General features: G+C 46.5%; 1 protein-coding gene across 1 annotated transcript in view; it reads left to right on the forward strand.

Annotated features, from left to right (window-relative positions):
• The window catches only part of LOC139054298 (uncharacterized), a 67819-nt gene that overhangs the window by 12600 nt on the left and 32202 nt on the right, over positions 1–23017 (forward strand). The window contains exon 4 of the mRNA XM_070531082.1: positions 16720–16871. Coding sequence (XP_070387183.1) covers positions 16720–16871 — 152 coding nt within the window. The remainder of the gene's footprint in view (positions 1–16719; positions 16872–23017) is intronic.

A 23017-nucleotide genomic window follows, 5' to 3' on the forward strand; every position in this document is an offset into this window, starting at 1 on the left:
TCCGAGGTCAAGGATATGCTCGTAACACTCCAAAGCACGGTGGAAGCTTTACAGAATTCTCTAATCGCCCTTATGCACAGAGTCACCGCCATGGAAGCTAATATTCAAACCCTTTTCACACAAACCGCTTCCACCGCTCAAACCGTAGCCATGGACACCACAGGAGCCGTCGCCGCCACCCTGCCACCTGTGGCATCCCCTATCCTTCATCATGGCCCACACTAAAACTGACACAACATTGTGGCAGTGGAACTGCCGAGGCTACCTCCATAAACAGCCCGTTCTCCGTCAACACCTCCGTACTACTTCATGTCAACCCGACGTAATCTTGCTCCAGGAAACGCACAATACTCCGGTCAGCCTTCCAGGATATCACTCTTTCACTGCGAACAACGCTCCACACGGAGTCTCCACACTCGTTCGAAAAAGAATTACGGCAATCGAACACAATCTCAACGATCGGCGCACCGAACACCTCTTCATTGAGCTCATCCCGCACAGAAAACGAAAGGAAGGAATATTTATCCTCAACATCTACAATACTCCATCTCAACGCCATAGCCGATTTCTAACCCTCTTCAAAAAGGCCCTTAATATCGCAGGCAGCAGCCCCCTTATCATCGGAGGTGACTTCAATCTCCCGCACACAGGATGGGGTTACAGACACAGCTCTGCTGCAGGTCGTAACTTATGGCAAGACTCCCATGATCTCGGGCTTACACTCATTACTGACCCAGCCTTCCCCACTCGCCTCGGCACTTCTACTGAACGAGACACGACGCCAGACCTCACGTTCACCAAAAAGGCAGACAACGCCCATTGGCGCAACACCCAACACGACCTCGGGAGTGATCACTGCATCATCGAAATTACTCTCCCACACCTAACAGCCGTTATGGGAAGAACGAGGGACTTTACTTGGACGGACTGGGATGCGTTCCGTAAACGCCGTGTAACAGCAACGACGGACACTCCCATAACCGACATAGAATCATGGTCATGCGATCTACTGTCTGATACTAAATCGGCCACCCGCATTATCACAACAGACGCCCCGACAGAGCGCATGGACAGTAGACTCGCTCACCTTATCGAGGCCAAATCATCCATCCTCTCTAGATGGAAGGGACAACGGCTCAATAGAAGACTCAGACGGAAGGTCGCACTTCTCAACAAGGAAATTGAAGCACACTGCCGAGTTCTAAGTCGACAGCAATGGACAGAGCTATGTCACTCTCTAGACGGGCAACTCCACCAACCCCGCTCGTGGAAAATCCTCAGACATTTGATTGACAGCACCACCACCCGCTCATATCAACAAGATCGCCTCGCCAAGCTTTTATTCACAGAGAGCAAGACGCATGGCCAGGACCACGTTAAGAATAGCTTATGTCAAAAGTACATCCCATCTGGGCCCACTCAACCTCACGGCCCATACACAGGGACCTCCAACCCTGCCCTTGATGAAGATTTCAGCTTGGCAGAGACTCATGCTGCCCTACATAAGCTGAACAGCCGTTCGGCGCCAGGCCCAGATGGTGTTACGAATAAAACACTAAGAAATCTAGATGACCCATCGGTGCAACAACTCACCGAATACATCAACACCTGCTGGCGCCAGGGATCCATTCCCCCGACATGGAAAACAGCCAAAGTAATTCTCATCCCCAAACCCGGTAAGCCATCTAGCCTCGCCAATCTCCGGCCCATATCACTAACTTCATGTGTAGGCAAGGTCATGGAGCACGCACTCCTAACCCGTGTAAACACTCACCTCGAAGACACATGTGCTTATCCCCACTCGATAATTGGCTTTCGACAGCATCTTTCCACCCAAGACGCTATGCTCCAACTTCAGCATCAGATCCTAGATGGCAAATCCCGTCACACGAAGGCGATCTTGGGCCTCGACCTCGAGCGCGCCTTCGATAATATAAGGCACTCCACCATCCTTCAGCGCATCTCCTTGCTCAACCTTGGAGAACGCACTTACAACTACGTAAGTGACTTTCTATCCAATCGGAAGGCCTTCCTGTCGGTCGGAGACATTCGATCGGAGGAACTCTCCCTCGGCAGCACGGGCACACCACAAGGCTCTGTCATTTCCCCAATACTGTTTAATCTGGTTATGATCGGATTAGCCCAAGAACTACAAAAACTCGACGGCATTGAACACACCATATACGCCGATGACATTACAATCTGGGCTGCAAAGGGCAGTGACGGCCAAATCGAAACTGCCCTACAAGACGCCATTGACGTCGTAGAAAATTATCTTGAAGGCACCGGACTCCGCTGTTCCCCTGAAAAGTCGGAGCTTCTCCTATACCGCCCCACACTCCGTGGACGCCCCCCGCGGGGCTCCACAACTAAACGCCAATACGAGGAAATAGAGCTCAACCTGAGCGATGGCAGACCTATACCCGTGGTCCCTTGCATCCGCGTTCTTGGTATGACCATAGAAGCCAACGGAGCTAACTCTACGGCTATCTCAAAGATCCTTCGACAGACCGCCAATACATCCAGACTGCTGAAACGAGTGACCAACCGGCGAGGGGGTATGAAGGAAGACAGCCTCATCCGCCTTGTCCAATCTTTTATCGTCTGTCAGATTACTTATGTTGCGCCCTTTCTCAACTGGTACAAAGCTGAGAAGTCTAAACTGGACATCATCATTAGAGGAGCCTATAAGCAGGCCTTAGGACTACCCAACCACACCAGCACGGAACTTCTACTACAATTAGGTATCCACAACACGCTAGACGAGTTAATCGAGGCCCAACGTCGATCTCAACTAGAGAGACTTACTCTCACGGAAACGGGCCGCAGCATTGTAAACAAGCTTAATATAACCTACCACCGTCAACATGGAGATAAACACCCAATACCACGCGACATTCAGCAATGGATACACGCCGACCCTATTCCGAGAAACATGCACCCAGACTACAACAAAGAACGCAGGAAGGCACGAGCTACTTCCCTCATCAAAGCTTACGCCAACACCGCGGGCGTCACCTTCGTCGACGCAGCTGAGTACCAAGATGGACGGCGCTTTGCGGCGGTTACCACAGCAGGCGGCTTGCTCCGACATGCTGCCAGCATCATTACCAAAAATGCCGAGACGGCCGAGGAAGTGGCCATCGCCCTGGCCACTCTTGACCCAGCCTGTCACACAATTGTGAGCGATTCTCGCGCAGCAGTCAACAACTACATCAAAGGTCGCATTTCTCATCAATCACTCCGCATCTTACGACAAGCCCCGCATTCGTCTGAAAATCAGATCACGCTCGTCTGGATCCCAGCACACGCCGGCGTTGTCCACCCGCACCTCACCAACCTCAACGAGGTTACACACTCCGTAGCACGAGGACTAGTCAACCGTGCCGGAGACGGTGCAGGTGCACCCACAGGACGCGACCGCCTTACAAGATACAACGACCTTGTAAAGTCATTTTACCTCGCAAGAACAACCTTCCCCACCCCTCACTGCAAGTTAAACAGGGCACAGGCAACCACCCTTCGCCTGTTACAGACGAATACATACCCCTCCCTCACACGCTATCACACTATATACCCCGACATCTACCCGAGCCAGACGTGCAAGGTCTGTAAAACTGAATCGGCAACACTCCCCCACATGCTGTGGGAGTGCAAACACCAATACCAAGACCTTAATCCCGTGACCCTCTCGTCGAGATGGTACGCCGCCCTGCGCAGCTCCCACCTCGACGACCAACTCTGGGCGACCCAGCAGGCCTACGAAGCGGCGAAGAGGCAAGACATCGACGTCCCATCGTGGGAGGCCTAGGCCCAGCCGACAAAACTGCTGGTGCTTATTAAAGTTCACTCTCTCTCTCTCTCTCTCTCTCTGTTCTCGGCTGTTCTTGGTAGGGGTTTGTGCTCTTGTTTGCTTCACTTTGTATTACCTCAGAGCTACAGGGTGTTTCAGCGAACACTTTCAACATTTTATAAAGGTTGCCTGTGGCAGATAACTCAGTTCTAGTTTATGAGCTGATCTACTCGAAGCAGCGGACACTACTTGCACAAAAATTGAAAAGCAAAACCGACTAATTAGCAAGAATGCACAGATTAACTTTTTAGCTAACTATATTATGACCCATAATGCAGTTTACACATTCTAGCAGGGGACGTCGCAAGCGGATCCACTTGGAACGAATTCTCAGGATGACCCCCACTTTCCAGATATAAATTCCCGAACTTTCCGGAGAAATGCATTGGCGTTCTAGTCACTTGTGTGTTTCAGCGCATGAAACGGCATTTTGATAAAAATTGCCTGGAATTCCAATGCATTTCTCCGCAAAGTTCCGGAACTTATATCTCGAAACTGGTGTCATCTTGAAAATTCGTTCAAAGTGGATCTGCCTTGCCAACTCCACGGCTACAATTTGTAAGTTGCAATGTGGGCCACGTTGTAATTAGTTATAACCGTAATTAGTTATGTTTTATTATTCACTCGATTTTGCATCGCAATTTTTTGTGCAAGTATTGTCCGCTGCTTCGCATAGACCTTGAATTCAAGAACAAGAATTGTGATATGTGCCACAGGCAACATTGAAAGATTTTTGAAAGTGTTCACTGAAACTCCCTGTATATCACCAGCTAGCAATATTTAATGCTTGACTACGGTTATGCTTGCCTGCAGAATTTATACAGAAACCTTACCAGTTTCCTTGTTCAAGACCATAATCGCCAAATGTATGCGTTGTAGATAGCTTGAAAATATGCCACGTTTTTATCATATGTATTATTATTATTATTATTATTATTATTATTATTATTATTATTATTATTATTATTATTATTATTATTATTATTATTATTATTATTATTATTATTATTATTATTATTATTATTATTATTAATACAAACATATTCAGACATGAAAAAAGAAGGAAAAGCGGGCTAGTAACTCCCTCGAGTTAATGACGCGAGTTAATGACATCTTAGTTGAAATCAATAAAAAGAAATGGGCATGGGCAGGGCACGTAATGAGGAGGGAGGATAACCGATGGTCATTAAGGGTTACGGACTGGATCCCAAGGGAAGGGAAGCGTAGCAGGGGGCGGCAGAAAGTTAGGTGGGCGGATGAGATTAAGAAGTTTGCAGGGACGGCATGGCCACAATTAGTACATGACCGGGGTTGTTGGAGAAGTGTGGGAGAGGCCTTTGCCCTGCTTTGGGCGTAACCAGGCTGATGATGATGATGATAATGATGCTGATGATGATGCTGATGATGATGAACTCCCTCCAATAGGGACACCACATCGACACGTTTGCAGAGGAAACAAAAATGAAGAGAAAGAAAAGGAGATAAATGAAGAAAAATAACAGAGGAGTAAACAGTCACACAGAGAATAGCAGCATTACAGGCAACGGTCTAGCCTCGTGGTTGACAAGAAGTCCAGTACAGCTTTGTGAGCCTTATATGTAGCTGACCGCCCGACCGCTCAAACTGAAAATATCCTGAGGCACTGTTCGTGCGAAATTGAGTGGTTGCAATTTTCTCAGGAGCACACAGCGAACTACGGAATGGTGGACATTCTAACAGCAAGTGCTCAAGTCTTTCCCTGTTGTAGCCGCAAGCGTGGCTCGAACAGCTCGGCACACGTCCTTGTCGATGAAGACGATGTCCAACCTTTACACAGCCGATGCGCAACTTGAGCTCGAGAGACCCACTGCGGGTAATTAGAGCATGGCGAGTTAGAGCACGGCCAATGGTTTGTTTAGAGTATGACCCCGTCGCTACATCTTAATGCGGGTGTAAGCATTGTAGTTAGAAGCACGTACTCGCTAGCCACCGAGTACCACACATTGACCACTAGTAGCAGAACGTTTCCCGCATACATGAGCCGGGAACCGCACAAAATGCCGGTTGCAGATTTTGGATAAATCGATGCCTAATGCGCGTTTTCTTTTCAGTTGCCTGTCCGATTTGTTAGGGTAAAGAGTGAACAAAAATCCGAAAGAGGGGTCCTTAAAAGAGGAGTCGTCCGTCCTATGTGAAGTTTCAGCAGCTCTGCGCAATTTTGAACATTTCTATGCGAATTTTACATCGTTGTTCCTGCATATTCTCTGGAAATCTCCGTAAAACCAGCACTTCTGCCCACTAGTGATAAATAGCATAACAAGTATCCGTCCACGTTATTGTAAGCTTCCTTAATAGTTAAAGCACTAGACTAAATCGTCTGCCCTAAGCCACTGAAATGTCTATTCCTTGAGTTGGTAAAATGATATGATCCTCAAAACGCTGGCCTGGCTAGAATTTATTACGAAGTTGTAGTATTCCATTTTTTCTTCATTCATTTTCATAGCTCTACTTTTATGGCCTGCATTGTCATTTTATCTATCACTTATCAAAGTTCTTATTGCTACGCAACACGAACTTGCCTAAAACTAACCTCCCTTGCATTTACAGACTGCATTCGCCCTGTTTTTATGCCAATCTGTAATTATTTTGTGTTAATCACTTGCTCAAGGATGCCAATGAGCAGTGGCTTGTTCAATAAACCCAGCTGCTTGATCTAATGGCATATCATTCGGATAAAAAAAAAATTACTACACAAAGTTTCATTTCTTTTTCTATTTATTGTTTATTTTTAGGGCACACTTAATTTTGTCAACGTTTCGCGCATACTGCCTGATGCAAGTAAAATTCCGTCATCACCTGACAAGGCGGCACCTTGCCCGGTTCAGGCCGATCGGGTAGCGCCATTAATAACTTGTTCGCTCTCTTCATAGGAACGTAAATTGTGTCGTAGACTTTCGCTGCAATGTTCGGCCGTTATCTCTGGGTTCTTTTCAGAACCCATTCACAACATCGAGTGATGATAGCCTAGCGCCTATGGTCACACGAAGGCGAATTCGTGCTATCACTGCAGTAGAACGGTGGCACTGTCTCTCACCCAACAGAAAAAAGAGAAAAAAATACGGTTATGGCCGTTGCGCGGTGAACGAATGCGCCACTGTTCCTTTCCCGATAAATAGCTATCGTTTGAGCTAACAAGAACGCCCTGCCCAATGCTTTGAGTTGTAGTCGCTTAAGACGGTATACACAAATGTATGCGTTCCCTTCACTCGTGAACCTACACTCGGATATGAAGAATCAGTTTGATCAATTATGCCGCAAACGCTCTTTTCCTGGAAGTATTCCGCAGACTTCCGTTTCGCGGTAACTACATGGGATCAGGAGATAGCAAAACAGAACACAGCGCACATACATCTCGACAGCTTCTACGCAGAACCATCTGTACTATTATGAGCAGTATGAACGGGAACGCATTAACGCGTAGAAAACACCCTCAGACCCAGCTATATGGGTAATACATAGCGGCCACCGTCGCAAACAAAGTGGAAAGGGGGACGCTATTCTAACAACTGTTCGCCATCCCACCGTGCCTCTGCAAAGTGCGGAACTTCGCATCGCCAGCAGACAGTGATAACACTGTTGGATATTGCATCACTGGTAACTTTTTGCGTCGAATCGTTACAAAAGGTAGCACTGTTTCTGACTTCGATATTGATTTGTGGTAAATCTTGTAAATCGGGAAAAATGATCTTGAGGGTGAGTTCAAAGTAAGTTTATTGGCGCTTGCCGAATATAAAAAAGATATTTAAGCAAATGAAATAAGGCAATAGCTTCATCGCAGCTTATCCTCGTCGTTTGTTTTGTTCGTTGGTGGCCTAATAACGCGTCGTGCCACCGTCGACTTGAACGACGGCTTCTATTCTTTGGGGCAGGATCGCGTAGAGAGCCTCGATGAATGCGGTATCCCGCTGAAGGCGCTTCCACTCATGTTCTATTGCTTCCCATAGTTGGTCGTGGTTCGCCAATTCTAGTGAGCTCTTCGAAAGGTTCACTTTCATACGGCCCCAAACGTGCTCTAAAATGTTCATATCGGCACCGTTCGCGCACCACTGAAGTTGCATCACCTCTCGCTATTCCAAAAGGCGCACCATGTCTTTCAATGTGTGAACGGGAGACAAGTCATGCTGGAAAAAATAACACCCATCCGGGTGCGGCCCGTTCAACACATAGGGGATCATCTGGTGCTTGAGCAGAGTGCAATACCCAGTACTGGTGAACCTCCCATCAATTCTCACCAGTGGGCCTAGGCTTTCGTGAGAAATCGCCCCCCAGACGTTCACAGACACGCGTCCGCTGGCAGCCATCTCCTGGATATTCTGCGGACTAAAGCGTGTGTTTTCGGTCCGCCACACTCTCTTCATCGGAGAAATCTACATACTTCCACTCGCTCTCGCTCCAGCTGTGGTGTTCAGTAGCGAACCTCAGGCGAGCTGCTTTGTTGGCTGCGGTGAGCAGAGGTTTCTGTGCGCCGATGCGACTTCGCAGTCGTGCTTCTCTAAGTCTTCGTCGTACCGTGCTGTCACTCAAGTTGTCCAATCCAAGAGCACCTCGAACGTCCTTTGCGCTTTGGAATGGTTTGTCACTGATGGCAGCCACGATGCAAAGGTCTTGGTCGTTCGTTGTTGATCGGGGTCGTCTGCGGTGCGGCGGATCGTTTATGCGTCCTTCGTCTCGGTAAGCCTGGATAATCCGATGGGCGGTCTGTCACGAGAGCAATATTGCGCAGCGTATAACCTCTTTTAGACATTTCTATTATATCTTCCCGTTCTTTAAGAGGCACTCGAGGCATCTTGAGGCAACAAAACCAGAGTTAACTGCTCTGCGTGGGCCACTGCAGTGTGCGACGTCAATTTTTCTGAACGAACTTCGTGCAACAAAGTCGCACCAAAGACAGTTTATCAATGTTCTTTTTTTTATTTTTCTTTATTCTATTCCTCTGTCGTCATTGGTTCAATCGTCGCCACTGTTCGAGGTTGCACTGACAATCGCGTGCGTTGATTCAAATAAAGAATCGGTTTGAAATACAGGGCAAACTTGGTCTCGGAGTACTATCAAGCGGTTGCGCGAAGAAAAAAAAGAGAATGAACGAAAAGAAAGTGAATCGGCGGAAGTCACTGCCGACGATTACCATCTTATCGGCTGTACGGCGATCCATGACGTAAGCTGCTCCTTTGTAGAAATGCCAGCGTGGTGGGAGTGCCAACAGTTAGTGGAAGAGCGCCCTCCTTTCCCCCTTTGTTTTCCACAGCGCCATCCGCGTATCGCTCCGAGTCTGTTTCGAGGCTGTTTGCCACGCGTTCCTGTGTTCCCTTTCATATTGATCATGATAATACTTCCGCTACAGGTGTGCAGTTCCCGGCATTGTTAGTTAATTAATTATGGGGTTTTACGTGCTAAAATCACTTTCTGATTATGAGGCACACCGTAGTGGAGGACTACGGAAATTTTGACTACCTAGGGTTCTTTAACGTGCACATAAATGTAAGTACATGGGTGTTTTCGTATTTCGCCCCCATCGAAATGCGGCCGCCGTGGCCGGGATTCAATGCCGCGACCTCGTGCTCCGCAGCCTAACACCATAGCCACTGAGAAACCACAGCGGGTTCCCCGGCATTGTTCTCTACGGAATCATGCAACGCAGCAAGTAACAGTACCTAAATTCATTCACTGGAAAATATATGGGCATTCGATTCCATAACTCTTTGAAGTAATGAACTGAATTGATTTCCCTGCTTCTGTCTCTTGTGTTAAGACGACTAACATTCCACGTTTTCCTAAGTGAACTTTCTCCAAGAAGGGTCTATGCCTTCGTGCAACATTTTCGAGATGTGATCGTAGTCAAGCCCCAGCTGACTCGTTAAGATGCACGTGATTAGCACGCGCTAAGGTGCACGTGCGCGAGACTTTTATGGCGTATGAAAGTCAAGATGTCAGTCGGTAATAAGAATGAAAGCACAACGAGGTAGATACGTGTGGTTGTTTTTAAGATTAGTCACAACAAGTATGAAAGAAAGGAAGGATTTGGTAACGTGGTAGGCCAGCGGTATCTTCTTTCACCTCGCTTTCTTTGCGGCGGCTGTAGTGCGTTCATCTGGTCCCTTCATAGGTTGAAACGCAGGAGTGCTACGGCTCACGTGACGAACTTTGAGGAGTGTTGAAAAAAGTTGTGACACGCTCGAGCGTTCTTAACAAGCTTCGAAGCGATAGCGCTTTCGACTGCGCTAATCACAGAGGTAAGCGCAAGTGACGGCTTGGAAATTTCATGTCTGCACGCCAGGTCAACGCCTCCTAGATTGATGGCCTCAGCACTGTATTTTATGATGTCATGCTACTTGTACTGACATTCCAACTGTCAAGCACGGCGCGACGAAAGCGGTGACTTCAAAATCAGCATGGCTTACTCAGGAGCATCTCCATTAGATTCCAAGGCAGTCAGGCAAGCTAGCATGACGTCATGGATCGAAGTGCTCCTGCTCATAGCCTTCTCACCACCTCCTCATAGGCTTGTGCTTGCTAAATCCGTTGGCCGGGCGACCTGACTTTTACCCATATTTCAAGACTACCTACTTGTAGCAAAATGCGACGTGCAAGGCTAGAACAATCGGCCGGAACATTCAAGAGAGATTCTTGTTCGTATTTAGCCCTGCGTCATGTGCATGCGAGAGAGAGTCGTGAGAAAAACATGTGCGGAATTTTCTATAGAGCTTTGCGAGATCTGGCGACATTTCGGCGCGGACTCTTTCTTATCATACGCCTTTGCCTTGGTGCTACAGATGACGACGTGCCTTGCTCACGTGTAAGCGCTGCTCAATCTACCTGAATAAGGTTCAAATTTCTACGAACTTCTGCTGATATCGGCTTTTATGCCTCACCACACAGACCACCACGTGCACCACCGTGGTTTGTATTTCCCGCTAACAAGCTATCAAGTAGAGGCACGAATCAAAGGAATGCAACGGTGTGACTCAAATTCAAAATGTTTTTCTCAATGAAAACACAAATTACTTTGATTAAAATTTCCTTGATAAAAGTTGTTATTCTTCTCAATGATATACGCTCTTCTGCTTATTTGTTCATGGACCACCTTAGTGCGTTACTAGCTTCTAAACAAAGACAAAGATAGTGTTTTTGCAGAATTCAGGCTTTTATTTTGAAGCCTTTGAGCATCACATAGGCGAAAACAATATTTTGGGAGATAGTAGGCTTTAGTGGCAGTTCTATAAAAGTAATTCCATGTTTTCTTCCCTAACCCTTATTTGTCCAAATTTCGCAAAACTATAAAATTTGCGCATTTTCACCTCGGTGGTAAGGAGTAAAAAACATTAAATTATTTTGTGAAACTGTACAGTGAAAGCTCATTAATTCGAACTTCAATAATTCGAATTTATGGATAATTCGAACTGTACGATTTGGTCCGGCCAAGCTCCACAGAAGTCTATGTATAAAAAAGTCCGTTAATTCGAACACGAGAAGGTTCCCTCACGGATAATTCGAACTACGCTCGCATGGCACACGGCCGGAGAAACGCGCCTAGTGCCTACACACAAGGCTGTATTGCCTCCAAAACGGAGAGAATGGCGAGAGAAGGCGAAATCGGAAAAAAATCTAACCGACGCGGTGTCAACCAGAAGGCAGCGGCGGCCGCCGCCTCTCCGTTCTACGTAACCTCCGAGACTTCTTGCCCGTTGCGAATCTCGGAGGTTTTGCAAATCTTGTACAGCTGCTAATGTTGTGCGGAGATGGCACGGAAAGCGCCAAAACACAGCGAATCAAGTACGTCACAGCTGCGCTTGCAATCAAGAACCAATGAATCAGGGCCTTCGCCACCTTCACATGTTCAGCGTCTGTCTCGGCAGTCTTCATCGGTTGTGCACCTCTGTTTTCAGTTTAGGAGGTATCGGCCGTCGCGATTCATTGTGATGGTGTTAAGCCTCGGCTAACGTTCGTTTCGGTGGACGTCGGTGGTGTGGCACAGTCGGACCCAGAGCTTAGACTTGAAGATGGCGTGTGCCTGCGGTACACGCCATCACTTTCTGACTCGCCAAATTTCTGACATGCCCTACTGCTTCCAAATCGCAGTGTACTGTTGCTCTCCTTCACTTTCGTTAGTTCGAACTTTCGTTAATTCGAACTGAAGCGACTTCCCCTTGCGGTTCGAATTAACGAGCTTTTACTGTAATATGATGAAAGAACACTGTTCAGATAGGGCAAAACTCCAAAATTTCAAATAATATGGAAAGCGGTTGATTTCTGGCAAATTTATTTTTTTGCACCTGGTTTCCCATCATTTCGTGTAATTCAAATGGCGCTCACGCAGCCAAAAATGTTTTCCTGTTCAATATATTTTGCGGAAATACTTTTGAACTAACGCTTATATACGTGCAATATTTTCGTAATTTTTTTAGAGAAATTATTTTACTCGACAGCCACGGTTGGGGCAGTTGGCGTGGAATGATCCAATAGTAAAGCGTCATGTTTCTGTCGTCAAAGGTTGGCCCGTGTCACTGGTGACGCGCGTAGCTCAAGGTTCGCCGCTTCGCAGTGCGTCTTCTGCGCTATGCCGTCACCGCAGTCCTCTACGACGGCCGGAGTACGTGCCACATTGACCCGCTTGCATATGCACCGCCCAGCCGTGAACAAGAGCTGAAGTATAACCTGCCATTTAATATTACATAATAAAGGATTCGCGGTAATGATATGCCATTATTCATAGGTCGGCAGATCAATCATCTACCTAAGTTTCGTGGAGTACTTAGTTGGGTGTCAACGGAATTCGTGTACGATTTTGACTGGACGCTTGTGTGAATTTGCCCGACCTGCAGAGAAGACTTATGTACAAGTCAGCGCATAGACGCCTCTTCTTAAGTCAGCAAAATTCCTCGTCGGGCAATCTAACGAACAGTTGGACATTATAGGCACGATGCAACCAACTGCAGGTTCGAAAAGGTGTGGCCTCTTTGGACAAGTTCTACGTTTTATAAAATCTAAACGAGCCAATTTTTGGCCTATGCCTAACCGATAAGTGGGACATAGTGAGTGACCTTTCGGGAATTTATAACCCCGACGCCTGACTCAGGAAATACTCGCAAGATTTCTCTGTCCTCGTTGAAATTAGGGATCCCACTTCGGATACAATGTATGACAGTGATGCCGCCGTAGCGCTAGTTAAGTTGTTTTATTCGAAGTACAGCATGCACGTGCAGCAGCGCTACATAGAGACCAGCGCTGGAGCCGCATGCAACTCGGACTATAACGCCTAAAGGGCCTATAATGACACCGCTTACAGGTTAGAACGCTGATAATGTTTTGCATTTTTAATATTTGTTAGGCTGAGAAGACTCACGACAAAGGCATGCGCTGCGATTGTGATGTTTTATAACATTTGTCTGTGGACTGCCATTCTCATAATTTTGAGGAATAACTTAGTCAATAACGTAAAACCAGGTATCAACAAATTTAGTGATTGAATAGTTGAGCAATAAAGCCCATATATTTGGCAACCATAGGTCTATTATATGCTTATTCCTAAAGATATGAAGAGCCCCGCGGCCATGGCTACGTCTACGAGGAGGGTGAATATTCACTTGCAGCGTCATATAATTGATATCACAACAAGAAGCAGCTCAACGTTGGAGCGATGACCTGTTCTTCCCGCTGTCTACTTATTTTTTACTTATTATGTCCCTTCCCTAGTGCAGCACAGGAAGCAGCGCTCAAACCAGTTAATAAGACCCCCTAGATTGCGCCACTCCTCGTTCTCTCTCTTACTTTGCCCCTTCTATATTTCATACATATGCAGTTTATAGACATGTTTCATTTTTGCCTTCATGCAAGTTATATCCTCTGTGGCATTCTACAGCCCGAGAAGTGTGAGTCTTCATGCTATAGCAAAGCGAGCGTCACCTCTGAAGCTACTGTGTCACCCATTGCCTTGCTTTCTTTAGTTAATGTGTTTCCTGCGTACGTGGGGGAGTTACGCGAGAATTTCGCAACCCTTAGGCTGACATTCTCATTCGTACTCCAAAGCCTTTATTGTTCTATACGAAATGGCCAGTCTCTGGAGAGTTGTACTGATAGTTCAGCTAAAAAGGGAGCGCAGAATTGCTGCTAAGCAACTAGTATTGTTTATACGGTTGACCATAAGTTACTCCAAACTGATGCCAATGGCTTGATGGTCATTGAATATAGTGAGAAAATTAGAAACTCCATCCTCCAATAGAATGCGTAGTGTGGGATTGACAACGTGAGCTTTTTAATAGCAGAAGCATAAAACGCAAACAAGTAGACATATATGCACACACCCGGCGATGACTTCCAATAACAGTTTGTTTTAAAAACGTGCTGGCCATTATGGCTTCAGATTGAAAATAAACTGCGTTTGGAAACTGTTGCTTCTAAAAATAAATTCCTCTTAGAAGTTGGCTGCGTGTGTGTGTGTGTGTTTATGCGCCCTCTTGTGTACGCGTTCTTTCATGCGCTAGCAGAATACCAACAAACCCACATTCAAACAATTGTGCGGTTGAATGCACATTACATGTATGATGTCACCTGACTGTAACAGTCATACGTTCTCTTATCCATATTTTACAATTCCTGAATATTAAATCTGAAGACAGCTGGAAGCAAGGTCAGGAACCAAGATTGTTAGCCTAAATAGTAGTTGAGCATGTTCTTGTCTCCATTGCTTACGCGTTATTTCCACCAAGTTAAGCTCCGGGAGACTACAAGATATAGCGTTCTTTACTAGTCCAGAAAAACGGCGAATAAATGCCCCTTGCGAGAAAAATGTTAAGGATGATTCTGTGCTTATTTATAGAAAGATGCCAGGAACAGTTCTCGTCTTCCTCTTCAACATTTTTTTCTCGACAAGAGACTGTACTCATTTTGCAGACGAAGCCCGTTGTGAGAGTCATTGTTTATGACGGAATTGTAGTGTCTAAGACGTGCAACATCTGGAAATTGGGTTTCGCTAGACCACCGGCATGCACATAAAAGACGCCTCAAAACGCCAGTTAGGTCACTCAAGCAATCTAAATTTACAACGAGCCAGCTTAGTACGCAAACGTTAGTGGCACAAGCCTCGCCTGCACTGTTTCGTTCAAAGGCACACTAAATCGCCTTTACGAAACGAAACCGGCTGATGAGTGCTATCGTACCACTAATTGGATCATCGTTGCGATTATACCGTGCGAAGACGTGCTATCCAGCGTACTTCTTCCGCACAGCGATTGGTGATAGGTCTTGGTGATTGAATCTTCGTTGTATAGGGATTACGGTAAAATGGTGCCAAGGAAGGCCTTCAGCGATCGAGGACACGTAAATGGCCAACGTGTTCATCAGCGTTTGTTTCATCCATTCAATGAAACCATTGGTCTTTGGACGATATGGCGCTGAGTGCCAGAATTGTGCACCGCATAAACAAAACAACAGCTCTAAAGCTTAGTCGATTAATTGGCGACCACCGCCACTTATGACCACAGGGAGGTGGGTCATGGTCACAAAACAGCTGCTACACAAACAGCATGAGGTGACGGTATTGCTGCTGTTTCTGCGTAGTGGTTAAGGTGGTGAATATATATATATTGACCCATTGGTTGTTTTCCAATGAACGTAAAAAATGTCCGGGAAGTCAATACCAACACATTGAAAGTGTGTATGCGGAGAAATGAGTGGGTGAAGGAGGCCTTGATGGAATGCTTGAAGTTCGCCTATAAGGCTGGCATTGTTCGACGCTGACCACGTGCTGAACTGTTGAGTGACGCATCTGTGGCCAGTGAAAGAGCTCCTGGACAGGCTGCAGCGTGCCGGCGAATCCCGGTTTGCTTGTTGCGGGCAGATCAAAGCATGGCAGATATAGCTTTTCACTGCTTAGATTTTCCGGCATAACATGGAGGAAGCGAGCGCCACTCAGTGGGAAATTGTCTTTACAAAGCAAGTTGTGAAGAATTGGAAATCGACAACTTGGTATCGAAGGGCTCGCGGCAAAAAAATAGAACTTACGTGCTTACGACTTTACGCTGTTCCTGCTCAACGATGACAACATTGGCTGATAAAGAGCAATAGCAGACTGACAGTCATCGACGCCGTCTTCATCCCAATGTGTCATTGCCAATGGCGGGCGAGAGATGCAATCCGCGTCAGCGTGACGGTGGCCATTCTAGTAGATTTCTACAAAATTCCGTTCTAGAAGTCGTGAAGACCTTTGTGCTAGACGAGCAGACGGATCTCGACGACTTACAAGGGAGCGTACAGTATGGTGGTCAGTTATGATGTTTAATGAGCTGCCGTAAATATAACAACAAAATATAACAACGCAATAAAGAACAGCGGCGAAATATTCTGCTTCCCTGACAGACTTTTCGCTCAGAATTGCTCAGGCAACGACTGGAATAAGAAACAACACGTTGTGATTCAGTGTATCATTGTCCGATACTTATGCGAATGACGTCAGTATGGGCTTCAGAGCCAAACGAAACTTAAGGGTCGAAGTGGCGCGGGATAGGGCCCGACGTAAGTAGGAACTTGAGTTCAACGAGCGACAGTTCTGGTGGAGGTTGCGGGGTACCCAGAACCTCGTCCAAACTTCTTGCGTACGATTGCCTGCTTCTTGACCGAAGACCGTTAGCAGAGATGATCCAACTGAAAGATAGCCCGCTGAAATGCTAACGCTCGTAGAAGGAACTGCCGTGGTCCTCTTTCTCATTTTCTCGCCTCGTTACAATTTCTCGCCAGAAGTGCTTGTCACGGAAAAAGTGAAATTGACAACGGAGTAATATAATTAATTGGAACAATGTTAATATGCTGCTCTGAATATATTTTTTATTTGGCAGGTTTTCGAGGGCCTTCGGACGGGTCTTGCACTTTCCGACATCGACAACGACGGTGACCTTGACTGTGTAACGGCTACGCAAGAGGATTACAATGCCAGCGTGCCAAGTGTAACATACGTTTGGCATCTCCAAGCCGTAAACGGACATGAAGCGTAAGCTTAATTGCGGCTTAGACAGGTATTAAGTGATCACTGAACAGCAGACGGAGAGAGTCTTCATAGCCTAAAATGTAGTGTCGCAGCTTCACATGTATGTCATACAGAGACAGATTTACTTTACGGTTTAAGACATCGAAAGATTTTTCAGGCGTGAACCATTTTTCACCTTGCATTAAATGGAATTTGTGGTATCTCCTTATTTAACTTCCCTAAGCAGAAGGGATGACTCTCGGTTTGGCATTGCTTATCGCGATACGAAAGTACTTACTGTGGAATTTGCCGATAAGTTCCGCCGTCATCGCTTTCAATGGCTCTTCTTTCTTTATTGAGTTTTTTATTGAATACAACTATAATCGTGATCTGCGTGAGCCGCAGGCTTTAAATAATAAAGGCCACTTATATGTCTGCCATATCTTAATTCATATATTGGGAAAGGCAACTTCTGACACAAGAAGTGCACAATAACTGCTCCAAAAGTTTCAGAACACCATGTTTTCGAAAGACAAGTGACACTTATAAAGTGTTTCTGCACTCTCGTAACGCCGGAAGGACTCCATGAAATGTAGCTTACTAAAGACGCGGCGGCGTGTAATTTAGACATGTATGAGATAAGAGAAGCTTCTTCTCATAAATCACGCAGAGCAATGCTGCAAACCTACTTTTCTTGCGTTCCTCTGTGGGCTTGTGCGGTATTGCACTGCATAAGCTACATAAACAGTGCTAAACCACTCACTCCCCAATCTGGAGAATCATGTCAGCTAAATGCAGTGGTATTATCCCGTTGTCCGCCTCGCCAATCACTTGCCCAGACATGCGAGACTAGTCCGCCACATCCTTAGCAGAATCGGTAGCGTGCATGGTTCTACTGCCGGGGCTGTGTGCTTTCCACGTCGCCGCTGGAAAAGCACTGGTGCAAGAGAAATTTATAGGCGGCTCCTCTGAACAGGCGACCGGATTTTCAGGGGTGAGCTTCTTAGAAGGAGTTCCGTGCCAACGACTATGCTTGCTTTGCACGGACTAAATGAAAACAAAAATAAGCACCGTGTTGCCCAGCATGAATTGCACCTTACTTTCAGGGCTAAGGGCCTTGCCTTACCGCTGCTAAGCACGAGGCATGGCTCGCAACCATGGCGGTCGCATTTCAGATGGGGGTGAAATACAAAAACGCCCGTGTACCTTGCATGGGTGCACGCCAGAATCAATCTGGAGTCCCGCCCTACGGCGTTCCTCATCATTAAATTGTGCTTTTGGGACATAAGGTCCTAGAAATAAATATCTTACAGGGGGCCTTAAATGGCGTCTAAACCACCAGAAGTCGAAATTTAGTTGTGGTGATGCCGTTGTTCACGAGTCTGCAGCGAACACGTAGCCGCGAGAACTTCTTGGAATAGTGCAGTAATAGCGGAGTTATACGCGTCTGATGATCGAAATGGTGCCCCCGCTCTTTTCGCTCTTTGCTACGCTCCCTTCGCCGATTGGTCTCCTCCTCGCCGAGTGCTCCTGCAGACGTCACGTGAAATAGGTTATCGGCCAACGTGCTTTTCAAAACACTGTCCACTTCCGGTTACCGATACTCCGTGCTTCTCGGCTGCACGCTGTTGCTGCCGTATCTAATCGAACGTATCTAATCGCCGTCTTTGGCTCCCAGCCTTCCCGCCGCCAGCCGCTACTACTTGCTTCGCTGATTTGTATAGTTAGAAAACCCGTTTGGAATAAAAAACAATGAATGTCAGGTGTGAAATTAGAGACCGATTGCGAGCTGTCAGAACGCGATGCGAAAAGCAGAGAAGTTTTCATGAAGCTTAGAATGTGCGACTTACAAGTGAAACCTAATCCCAAAGTACTTTTCTGCTGGATTTGTGCACCCATACACAACGCAGTATGTAGCCATTACAACTTCTGGACGCCACCACGCTGACTACGCATTGCGGCTGCCGTGGAGGAAGGCGCGTTTCCCGCCTATGGCAAAGTGGCGCTGCGCGGTTGAAGTACAGGGGCGCTGGTAGCAAACTAGCCGTTAGTCGTAGGTCCTTTTTCGACCAATCGACAACGTCTGTTCATGATGACATCACCAGATGCACCCTCGTGAGGTTACGACGATCGCTGGGGATACCAAAAGGCCCAGAGAGGAGCACGGGATTGTTTTATGACCTTGCGGCACGCCCGTGGCGTGTAGCGCTGCAGCCTTTGTTATCGTTCATCTTGAAGGCATTTTGAACTCGAAGCGCGTGCTTATTTGAAATGTTACAAAATTATTGGAGAAGGTTTAGAAGCCCTTTGTGTAAATTTTTCTTGTGGTGCATCTCGTTTAAAGCTACGCTTTTATTTCCTAGCCCCTTCGCATCCCCTCTGGGGTTTCGTTTAAATGCTCTATAGTAGGCAACTTATGCAGCACTTACTGTCAACCAACAAAGTATAGTGTCAGTAATGGCAGCTATGTTCGGCATAATCAAATAATTAACTACCGGCTTGAGAACGCACCATCGTTTTTGCGATCGCAAGATGGATAGCATGGTTCATGCCATGTACTTCCCTACCAAAGCAAAATCAAGGCTAAGCAGGAAGTTCATTAAACATGATCCTCCCATTTCGCTCAGCCCGGATCATCATTCATGTTCCCAATGAATAAAACAATTATTAATAATTTGTTGAAACAAAACCATGTGCTTTGCCACCAAAATCTCAACCACAATGACCAGAGGGACGGGGTTTACGAATTCACTAAAGCCCAGCGAATAATCGACGAGCTAGATTTTATTGACATTTGATACCCACTGGTCTTTTGGCACTAACAATGCACTGTGAGTGTTTCATGAATAACGCTTTATTCTTTCTAATGCTACGATGGTGCACCTTATAAAGTACGCTGGACATTTATTGGAGAAAACAACGCCTGTCCTCGAAGGTATTCTTTACAAAAACGGTTGCCGTGAAAAGTAGAACGTAACATTACGCAGGGCACCTGTTTTTCCATCGCATAGCAGTGAGGTAATTAACTACGTCAGAGACCAAGCTTTTTCTTCCGCACGCAAAATTTCCATTTTTACCGGAAATATTGTTGCAAGTGATTCCTTCCCGCATTCTGAAGAACGTGCTCACTACGGCGACGAAGAGGACCATGAAAAGGGCTCACCCGTGGTTTTGGTTATTCTCCCATCTTGGCTTTTACTTCTGTGTAGATATATTGCAAATATAATTCTGCCTCAGCTTTATCAACGTTACATTTTTGGTATAAGTTCGGAGTAAGAGCTCATTACGACGGAGCTCCACAGCGGCCGTCGCTTTGATTTGTTGAAGAGAAACTGTCTTTCCTGGCGTTGGCTACTGGCGCACGCTACGTCACGAAAACGTCATGATGAGTTAGGTCAACGGGTGGCTTCCTTAGCAATGTTTCCAGCTATCAGTGTAACCGCCGGGGCACGTGTGCTGTGACTAGGCATAAAGTCTTCACTGAATATTTTGAAAGGGGCAAACACTGACCTGAAATAGTTTTGAGGAGTTGAACTTGTCGCCATAGCACTCTAACAGACACGAATGTATAGCCCTGTTTTGTTCTGTGTTTCGCGCCCTTAGTATATGCTATGAATCTGTGCCAATAAGCCAAAGTCTATATGCCCCACTACGTAGCGCGGCGGCGTAGCGCACGGCAAACATGACATAGGTTGTTCCGGTTATAATTATTTCTTTATAAAAGAAACAGAGCGCTAGAATTTTCTGTTCGCACTCTGAAGGCGAAAGGTTGGAAGCTATCGTAACTATCTGCCGCCCTCGTTTACAAGTGTGTGCCGCCACCTGCTTGAATTGATTATCCTAAAATGGGTCTCTAAACCGCAGATTATCATAACCTGTGCAGCTAGAGCAGTTGTTACAGTTGCTTCACTGGAAATAAAGCAATAATTGCAATTTGTTAACCTAGTCATGCATTTAACCTTTACTAGGTCAATAATAAAACATGCTAAGAGGAGCCATTTCCAAATGGATGTTTCGACTAGAGATACGAAGTGCGGAAAGAAACGGGAAAATTCCGGAAGAAAACTGTTTTCTTTTCCCGTTTTCTTCGGCATAGTTGGAAAAATTGGCCAATATTTCCGCGGGGAGAAACGAACAGAAATAAAGCTTATGAGACACCCAGCCTCGAACGTGAAACCGAAACGCTGAACGCAAAACCGGAACGTCCCACATGAAACCTAAACACCAAGCGGTGGCTGACCACTCGTCGTCGACATCACATAATGTCAGCTCCAGTGTCAGCGCAGCGTCGTCGTTCGGGTGCGGTTTCTCATGTTTTGGTGGCCGTTATTGTTCAAGTTTGACTTTCTCTCGTACACTTGTGCAACCTGTGGCGGAAGTCTCCATATAAAGCCGCGTGGAAGGGGATTCCGCAATGGTACGGTCAATTTCCGTCGTGTGGATGCACCTCACGTTTGGGTAGACCGTTGGCGGGAAACGGGGACCCGCTGTCTGTAAGTACTGCAACAGCAGCTACACTTTTCCGAATGCGACTCACCTTTGCTAGTGCATTACTAAGTGCGTGAAATATCCAAGACAGGAAGTGACACCACGAAGCCGCTCTCGCAGCCATTCATGTAGCAGTCTCAGTTCAAGAGAAGGTAACGGCGCAGTAAGCAGCACAGCAAGCAGCGCAGCCTCTACGACTGGAAAGGTTACTCACTTCGTCGACACGATGACACTTCAAGTGCAGAACACCGATAAAGCGTTGGCAAAGGCGATATATGCTTCCAACTCACCGTTTTCCTTGGTTATAAATGACTATCGGCAGGCAGCATTTAAAGCACTCAGACCACCTTAGAAGCCCCTGAGCCGGTACAGCTTGGCTGGTCCACTGCTCGAAGCTGAGTACGAGGCGGCTACCGTATCCGTGAATAATTCTATTGAAAAGAATTCATGCATCATCCTTGTCACTGACGGCTGGACTAACACCGAAAGAGAGTCAGTTATAAACTTTGTATACTGCACACCATAGGCATTGTTCTTCAAGTCAATCAACACCGGTAACAACAGGCATACTGCGGCCTATGTGGCAGAAGAAATCTGTGCTGTTATGCAATCGGTTGGTGGCTCAGAGGTAAAGGCTGTGGTAATCAACAATACCAGCAATATGAAAGCGGCATTGGCTCTCGTTATTGAGCGATTTACTCATGTTGCAACGATTGGTTGCGCCGCACACTCTCTGAACCTGTCGATGAATGATCTTCTTACTCTTGGCACAATCCACGATGTTCACAAGCATGTGAAAGTTATACTCAAATACGTGAAGAAAACCCAGGTTGTGTTGGCAACATTCAAGGAAAGGCAGGATCCGAAGTACGGCAGAAGTGTGAGCTGCAGCCTGAAGCTTCCAAGCAAGACAAGATGCAGTGGTGTCTGTCTCTCCTTTGAAAGCCTCCTGAAAAACAAGGAAGTCTTGCAAGAAATAGCTATAATGGAAATAGGAAGTTCGACAAGCCGGTCATTCTGGACGAAGAAATGTTCTGGGTCGCATTTAAATCATGCCATACTTTGCTGGAACCCATCGCAAAGGCTATCAAAGCTGTAGAAGGTGACGGGGCCTTGTTGTCCGACGTCACAAGTTTGTTTCACAATCTATCGGAGGAGATTCACTCGAATTTGCAGCGCTCTGTTCTTTCGCAGAGTGAGCGTGATCTCGCTGAAAAAGCCTTAAAGACACGCAAAGTATTTACACTTCATCCCGTGCACTGTGCAGCAAACCTACTTGACCCAAGATCCAAGTGGAAACATCTGACTGACGAAGAAGTCTTGTCTGCGTTTGACTGGATCTCGGAGCATAGCATGCGCATGAACCTAGAAGTTAGAAAAGTGTACTCCGATGTGGCAGAATACAGGACCAATTCAGGCATATGGTCAAGGTCCGGAATATGGGCTTCTGCTAACCACATGCTCCCTTCAACATGCTGGGAGAGAATCTGCACGAGTAAAACAGTGGTGCCTCTGGCTCGAAACATTTTACAGATTCCACCATCATCAGCTGCTTGTGAGCGGAACCGGTCCGACTTCGCCAACATTTATGCTCTGTGTAGGAACAGGCTGCGTAATGGAACGGTGCAAAAGCTTGTTTTTGTACACGTACATGTCAACATAATTAAGAATGCTACAGATGA

The sequence above is a fragment of the Dermacentor albipictus genome, chromosome 1, assembly GCF_038994185.2.
Source record: "Dermacentor albipictus isolate Rhodes 1998 colony chromosome 1, USDA_Dalb.pri_finalv2, whole genome shotgun sequence".
In the NCBI taxonomy this organism is placed as follows: domain Eukaryota; kingdom Metazoa; phylum Arthropoda; class Arachnida; order Ixodida; family Ixodidae; genus Dermacentor; species Dermacentor albipictus.